This window comes from Chinchilla lanigera, unplaced genomic scaffold, assembly GCF_000276665.1.
Source record: "Chinchilla lanigera isolate Chin_1 unplaced genomic scaffold, ChiLan1.0 scaffold00009, whole genome shotgun sequence".
Lineage (NCBI taxonomy): Eukaryota > Metazoa > Chordata > Mammalia > Rodentia > Chinchillidae > Chinchilla > Chinchilla lanigera.
The window spans coordinates 32,683,401-32,691,887 of record NW_004955410.1 but is presented as its reverse complement, the minus strand read 5'-3'; the positions used below and the strand labels follow the sequence as shown (position 1 = coordinate 32,691,887).

The 8,487-nt window shown below is 40.2% G+C and overlaps 1 protein-coding gene across 6 annotated transcripts in view; it reads right to left on the bottom strand.

Moving 5' to 3' along the window:
* Window positions 1-497: 497 nt before the first annotated feature.
* Ccdc129 (coiled-coil domain containing 129) overlaps window positions 498-8,487 on the bottom strand; it is a 127,283-nt gene continuing 119,293 nt past the window's right edge. For 5 of the 6 annotated variants that reach the window (XM_013510630.1, XM_005377517.2, XM_013510633.1 and 2 more), the window contains 3 exons: window positions 2,397-2,524; window positions 1,423-1,534; window positions 498-961 (listed from right to left, as the gene is read on the bottom strand). In XM_013510630.1, coding sequence (XP_013366084.1) covers window positions 638-961; window positions 1,423-1,534; window positions 2,397-2,524 — 564 coding nt within the window. In that variant the 3' untranslated portion in view covers window positions 498-637. The remainder of the gene's footprint in view (window positions 962-1,422; window positions 1,535-2,396; window positions 2,525-8,487) is intronic. The other variant, XM_013510631.1, reaches the window with a different exon arrangement.

Here is an 8,487-nt window from a genome sequence, read left to right as displayed (position 1 = left end):
ATGTCACCCTCTGTGGTATACTCACACTGGCTTCTCCACAGCACTGTCAGTATGGAAATTACCTTATTTATTATTTTTCTCTCATTCTTCATCCAAAGCTGAATGAATATGTAAGGGCTCTCTTCTGTTGAGCCCTAGACTGCCTACAGTACCGAGGAATCCCTGGAACAGAATAGGTGCTCTTCATCAGCACTTTCCCAGGCCAACTGACTCAGCTTTGAGCACTCTGGTACCTCTGAGCCTGGATCCTGTTTCCCTTGTCTTTTGTCACTTCCCTGGTCAGACCCTCCTGACACCTGATCTGAATCAGACACCATTAGTAAAACCTGGTTATCATCTTCAAAGCACTTTCCCCATTTTTCATGATAAATACATGTATGTGTTTATATTCTGTCTTCCCATCAAGCTCTAGTGACAAAGAACCTGTATAGCATTGTACGTCCTGTCTCAGGTATATAATAGATGTTTAGTTGTTCCATAATGAATGCATATTCAAATATTCTGAATTCTCCCAACTTTAATCCTAGAGTAGATTATGAAAAATATAACTGGTGGAAGGTTGGTAGACATTTGCAAGGGGGAATCTAGATGTCCTTGCTACAATTGTTCTTGACTTTTACATTTTTCACAAAGGTCATCAAATGAGCTCTGATCTAGAGGAGGACATTGCATCCTTTTCTTCAACAGGATGTAACAGACAGGCTGGATCTGATTCTGCCCAAGCTGGTGACAAGAGAGACATCCTGGTGCTGGTCTCCAAGTGAGGTGCAGCAAGGACAGCCATCTGTGTCGTGCCTACACAGGGAACCTGGTGGCCACCACTGGGAGGAAAGGCAAGCTCAGGGGCGACGGTGGGCTGGGTGCCAGCATCTGAAGTCTGGCCATCATTTTCTTCCATCCAGCTGTATTGTTGCAGACTTGTGCAATGTTCAGACATCTCCCCTGTGAGGAGCTCCAGCTGCTGAAAGGAAAATGAGGACAAACACAGTAGGTGACACATCATGCTTGCACCCAATACATAACTCAGACCTTGAAGAAAGGCATTCATGAGATGTGAATTCTCTGGAACGGGCTCTTTCCAGCAGATTACAGCAGTGATTTAATTTCTATTGACTCAAAACTCAAGCTTTATCAAGCTCGTGGTTTTTGTTCTCATGTAGAAAATGGTCAGTAACACTTCTCTCTTATTTACGGCCCAGGGTGAAGTTTGGCCTTGCAGGTAAGTGAACTGAGTTCCAATCCTGACTCACCACCAGCTATCTGTGGACTTGAGAAAGCAAGGTGTGTGTCCTTATGCTTAAAATATCAGCATAGGCACATAACCTCAGAGTCTGAAATGACTGCACAGCCAGGCTTCCCACTGGATGCCCCCCCCCCCGCCATGGCTGGCTGGATAAAATCCCATCTATGCCTGTGCCGTACCATGAGAATCCCTTCTCTGATTTGCTGGGCCCGATGTCCTAACTGAAACTCCAGTTCAGCCACCTGCTGCCTTAGGGCCTCACGTAAAGTCTGAAGTTGCTCCGCCTCCTCCCTGCAGGGAAACAGAAGAACACAACCAAACTGAACAGTCACTCCAGGTGCCATTTTCCATTGTCCCGCTCTTACAGTGTAGGTCCTGTTTTTGAAATTTCTTTAAAGGGCATGCCATCTACTTTATTTGATTCAGTTACAGCATAGACATGTTACTAGGTCATGCTGCCTTTTTGTACTGCAGTGCTGAGGATGGAAGCCAAGGTTCCAGCACGCTAGATGCATACTCTACTACTGTGCTACATCCTCAATCCGCTTTCTTTTTCAAAAGCAACTCTCCTGAGGTCTAAGTTACTTACCATAAAGTTTGCCTGGCTTGAGATACAATTCAGTGCTTTGTAACAAATGTATCAAGTTGCATAACTGTCACCAACAACTGTTTTAGAACATGTCCATTTCCACAATAGGAAGCGTCTTGTCTCTTTACAGTGAAACTCAATTCCCACCCTGTAGTCCCCAGGCAATGAGGGTGCATCCGTTCTGGGGACTTTTTAAAAATATGTTTGAAAATAATGCAGATTTTCTAAATTCTAATAGCCTCCAACCTCTGTACTTTCCCAAGAGCCCCATTCTCATTGATTAAAGATATCCTGCCGGCATCCTCCCTCCTCTCAGTTGATTGCCCCTCTCCTACCTCCTCAAATAGCCCTGGCCTTAAAGAAGAAGAGTTTCTGCCTGGTGAATGAGTCTCACAGCTTCCACTGAGAAAGCAAAAGTAAGATCATGAAAGCAAAAAAAACACTGGCTGATTTCTCATTGACTCTGCAGCAGGGTGCTCACTGGTCCTGTCCTGCCCTGATTACCTTCCCTTGCTCCAGGTGTCTAAGCTGACACTTACTTTTATGGCTCCCTTAGATAATTACCTTTCCTCCTCTGACATGTACTTGCAAAAGAGTGTTTGCTGTCCCACAAGGTTCTGTTCAATTTCCTCTAAATGCTCCCGGAAACTCTGGCATATCATCTTCATAGCTTCCATCTCATGGACGGTGCCCTGAGAACAATTAGAAAGAACTGAGAAGGGGTCCTTTCTTATTCACTGGAACAGCTGTTTGTGGTGGGGTCTGCCTTCCTATTCAGGGGAGCCTTGGCTCCTGGAAGCAATTAGAGGCAGTACTTTGCTGAGATAGGAGGGTAGCAGCAGTTGGGTGGTGCTTGGGCAATAATCACTATGTCTTTGAAAGCACAAGGCCATCTGAAAGATTAGGTAACACAAGAATTCAAGGATGTGAACAAAAGAAAGTAAGAGAGAGGGCCAGAGAGAGGGCATGGGCTTAGAACAGTTGAGTCTTGTTTAATCTTGTTTTAACTTTGGTGCCGAGTACCAAGAACCTGAACACATCTGGGCAAATGGTATGCATTTGATTAAAGAAAATCTGCTTAGAATATTTTATACCAGTCTTAGCTCTGTTCAGCCACAGTCCCTGGAGACTGAAATATGCAGGATCAGCTCCACCAAAACGATCAGCCCATGAAGAGGAAGACAAGCCAGGTTAGGCATTCTATTCTCTCCAGGAGTTAAAATCTAGAATTGAGCTCCTTCTACCCTCTTTGTCCTGCTCCACACAGCTCCTGATGCATCATCCTTTAAATCTTAAATATCTCTAGGCCTGGGCTTTTACCTGGGTTTCCTAGTTTGAACATATTTTGCAGCTTCTAAGAAATGAGAAATTCTTTGCATACAACAACTCCAAATTGCACTAAAAGACTTGATTGAGCTCCACCATGGCTTCCGGTAGTACAAGACAGTGCCCCTCACATGACATCCCTCCCTTCCCCTGTCCTCAATTAAACACCCATCTAAGAACACTCTAGTCTACCAGGAAAATTAACTGTTTGCTCTGATCAACACCTGACATAGACCTCTGACCTTCCCTTTTTACAGCATTTATTGAAGGGGACTTAGAATTTTGAACATGTATCACTTACAACACAGAAGTATCTTCTTCAGGGACCTGAAAGCCATTCTTTTTTTATGTACTCATCTGGAAGGCAAGGGACTGTCTCCCAGCCTCTGAAAGAGAATGGAATCCTCACCTCAATACCTGTCAGCTCACAAACACAGCTGGTCTAAATGCATTTATGCTGACCAACCTTTCTGTCACCCTTCATTTCTCTGACTCTACAGAGCCCTGGCTCAGCTCCTGTCTTTGCTCCTTTTTTTTTTTTTTATTTTCAAATAAATTACTTCTGCACAAAGTAGAATGGGGTTCAGCTCATTCTACTATCAGCAGTTAGGGAATAAAATCTGTTTTCCCTGCTTGAACTATCCTTGACATATCCAAGCCCAGTTCATTCATGAAGCACTTTGAGGATTACTGAGTCTTTACCAGCTCTTCTCTTGATTTGTAGCCTAGGTATGGTCATGCTTTAAATAGACCCCAGACCCAGAAATCAAGGGTCATTGCCTGCTTACTTTGAGTGACAGCAATACTTACTGCACCCTAAAACCCGTTTCTGCCCAGCTCACAGATCAGTGTGGCAGAAGCTTCTAATTGCTTATTCACTATCTTTCTCCTTTTTCCTCTAATTTAGATAATTCTAAACCTAACAGGGGCAGCAATGTGTTTGGCTAAAAACCTTCATTTCCCAGCTTCCTTTGCAGATAGGATAGCCAAAAGAATGGAAGCAGAGAGCATGGTGTGGGGCTTTGGAGAAGCCCTTTAAAAGTTGGTAGGCCCCCTTAACCTTGTGTGGAGACCTACCTTACAGCTGGGCTAATTCCTCCACCCCTATTTCTAGAAAGTGCCAGATTTCTTACCTCCCAAAACTACATGGCAAGATCTTGGAAGCCTGATGGCTACTTTTAGTAGAATTTTCATCATGTGCATACTTTCCTTAGAGTGATTACTTGAATAATAAAACTCTCCATCATTGTGCCTTGAGAGTTAAGTTTTGATTTTATCTTCTAATAATGTATTTTACATTGTAAAACTCTCCAATTACTTTTAGACTCAGTGTGAGTGAATCTGAATCAGATAAAGTCACCTGAAACATTATTAATGTTGGCAAAAGTACTTGAAAGATAACTAGAAAAGCGCTTGGAGACTGTGAGAGCTTCTTTTATAAATAAGTGTTCTACCACAGAATCACTAACTGCATGGCCTGTGGTCAGTACTGACAGTTACATTCAACCCAAGTCCCTGGTTCATGTCTTTTCCTCTCAATATTTAACTGAGTCACAGCAGGGGTTACAGGGGAACTGGACACATACAGAAGTCATCTGTCCCCTAGGAAGGAGCAGATTAAGCCCAGCAAGACTGACCAGCTGGTTCAAATTTACTTTAAACTTCCAGTAAGAGTGAGGCCATGCCTCAAGTAGACTGAACAGCATAAAAATTGGGATTTATGCTCCATCTAGACCTCTCTGGGTATCTCTTTGTGAGGGAGGGTACAGGGTGGCAGAATAGGGGTTGGAACTATGAATAACTGGTAGGGTGGCCATGCTCTCAAAAGGGAGTGGTGTGGAAGATTCTGAAATGATGCCATCTTTTGGCCATCTGGACACACTAAAAAATATATTTTAGCCCCAAAACAGGAAAGTAGGAAAGTGTAGAATAAAGCAAACCTTACACAAGGAGGGAGTCGGGGAAAGAATGTATTTTGAACTCTTTTTTTCCCTCCTAATTTGGAGTTAAATCCAAATACAATGCAAGATCTGTTCTACTACTGATCCAGACCCATTAAAACACACTTCATCTTCAACATTAGGAGAAATAGTACAAAAAGACATTGAACTTTCACTCGTGAGTAGATTATGTTACTTTTAAAAACTTGCATATTTTGCTTTAACTTTAAACCCAAATCATCACAGTATAGAAGAGTTTTCTAACATTCAGAAGTTTATCTCTGATGTATCTCATTTTCTTTTCTGGAAAGATTTTTGTTTCTGGATTATCCCTTTTTTGAATTAATAAATTGTTTTGAAGAATTCACATATACATAAATTCAATTATATCAACATGTCAATTTTGGAACTGATAAATTATCATGAAGAATTCACTTATATGTCAGAACCTAATCATACTAAGAAACCATTATCTTAGATAACCCTCAAAACCACAAAAACAGCAACGCATTTCTCTGCAGTACTGCCACTGGGCAAGGGGGTGAGGTGGAGATGTTTTTCCTAGTTAAGTCCTTTATCTAAAATTGTTTAATCTTAATTAACTCTGCTTGGAATTCCTGTTGTCATATATAAGATAATATAGCTGTCAGCCTAGAATCCAAGGTCTATTTTCTACTTATTTTTTCACAAAACATTTTTATTAACCCTAGCTAGCACATAGCATTTAACTTAAAACCATTTTTTTTCAGAATATTCTTTGTACTTTATAATTCCAGGGTCACTAACAGTAGATGTTTCCACATGTACTGCTTTTCTTCTCTGTTCTTTAAGTAGTCTCTGCTTATGGAGAAACAAAATCCCTTATTTACATTTGTTATTGTGTGCACTCACTTCTGTACCTGCGGACAAGTACAAATATGCATATGTATATGTGTGTAGGTTTTGACTGTTTCTTTTGAATGTACGTTTCTAGTTCCTTGGGTCTAAAGAAAGATAAAACATTATTATCTAGTAAAATTCTATATAATATCCACTTCAGCAAGTGGATAATGCCAAACTAACTGAATGTAAAGTTATCTTTTTGTATAATTGCAAATTCTAAAAGGCAAAAAGGCCAAAGAACTAGGAGACAAGGTATTAGTGGCCATCAGATGGTAGTATCTACTTTATTCAAGCACCTACGTATTTAAAATCTACAAGCAAGTCTGAGGATGGATGCCGTACGTAATGGGTCACAAACCTTTCTGCATAAGTGTGGGTACATCATAGTGTCAAATCAAGAGGAATATTACTTCCAGAAGTCAGATCCTTCCACACAGCTGGGGCTATGTAGACCCATGGCCTTTTTTGAAGGTCTTTCTTTTCTTTCCATGAGATAGGCAGAAGAGAAAGACCCCCAGTCTACAGTCAGGGTCACCCCTGGAGCTGGCCCATGTTTAGTCTTCTGCCTTTAGTCTAAATCGGGTCCTTACCTTGTACCTGGCTCTGGGTTCCTATGCCGGAGTTTCCCCAGTGATGTATCTTACTCTTCCCAGTCTGGCTTCCTTCTAGAAGTTGCAATCCTCCTGTCCGCCTGCCTGTTCATTTGCTCCCAGAAGCCTACTTGCTTGTTCATTCCTCAAAACTATGCTCTTCCAAGTGTCAAGGACACCCCAAATACATAATATAACTTCTTGCCTTTCATAGTAAAGGTCTAATAGATCAGCTCTCCTCTCTGGATGCCACGGTTTGTCTGGTGGAGTAGATATCCTCCTGGTACCTATAGTCAGGCCACTGGTCTTCCTAGACCCTGGAGCTCCCTTTGTCTCATTGACTTCTCGTAGGCACCCAACTACATCAAACGCCATCCTTGAGTAGGTCATGTTTTTACTTTGTGCCATAGGAGGCCGTTATCCTTTTTCCTTCCCTTCTATTTTTACTTAGAAAATTGTAGGTTCTTTCTTTTTATTTTAACTTGTGGTCATATCACTGAATGACTGAGAGTCTAGCTGAGTATTAATATACATTTGTTGTATAGATACCTGGTTATAATACAAAATTGTAAATTAAGTGATAGTGTTTACCAAAGATGATTTGATCCAATAGACTTGTAGCTTTTCAGTCTGTTGCTACATGTTCATTATTTCTCTTCTTAACCCAATACAGGACTTACATTGTCTTTAGGAAGGATGATGTGAACAGAAAGCAGATACTGTCTTCACATGGAATAACTATCTGCAGAATGACATTGGATATGTCTAGAAGAACCATTTCTCCTGGAGGTTTTAACAGAGTTTTGATTATATAGTTTTATTATTTTTAAATAAATGTAACTTAATTCAAATGTCTTTGTAAAGCTTATCTTAAAGTATAAATTAGGAAAATAATCTTTCAAGTTATGTATTCCTATGTCCAACTAAAAACTTGGTTTTCATTATGGAAACAGAAGTACTTAATTTCAAGGTTGAATTTTTTTCCTGGTTAGCCTTTCAAAATGTCACCTTCTCTAGTTATCTTTCATTTCTAACATTTTCCTGTGCAAAAGAAGTGAGTCATGTAAATGGTTATTTCCTTAGAGCTGAATTTTTCAACCTTGACACTATTAACATTTTGGACCCAATAGTTCTCTGTTGAGGGGCCGTCCTGTGCACTGAAGTATATTTAGCTGCAACCCTGACCTGTATTCATTTGTTGCCAGTAGCTCCCATCCCCTTCCAGTTGTGACAACTAAAAATGTCATCAAACATTTCCAAATGTCACCTGGGAGTGAGAGTAGAAGACCTTTGGCATATATGATGATGGTGATGGTGAGAGTGACCCTTCTATGAGATTCAAAGCTGAGTCTTTCCATACTCCAGAAGGACTCTGCCTACACATTAGTCTGTGTTCTTTTCTTCTACTGTACTTTTGATTAATACACCTAGAACTCATCTAGCTCAATGCCTAAGGTGGAGCTTTATCTTACTATTATAAACATCATTCATGCCTCATTTATAAATATTCCAACAGGATAGTAGTCTTGCAATTTGAAAAAATGATATTAATCCACTGGGTGTTACTGGTTTACCCTTAATGTAATCACTCATTGTTTCTATCACATTTTATTGATCTCTATATTTTGAAGCATCATGTAGTGTTTTACTTTCAAACAATATTTTTTTTAATTTCAAACAATATTTTTTTTAATTCTTGTATTACTTTTATATAAATTTAGACTGTTTAAGTTGGACACATCTTTGCCTGGAGTGGTATGTTTATGAATTTGGTGTCTCCCAAATTCGAATTTCAATTTGGACTTAGTAGTTCAAAGATATTGGGAAAAGTATCTAAACCCTCTCAGTATTAGTTTTCTCATCTACAAAAAAAGAAGAGCTGGCACATCTTAGAAATTCAGTGAGAATTTATGGCAT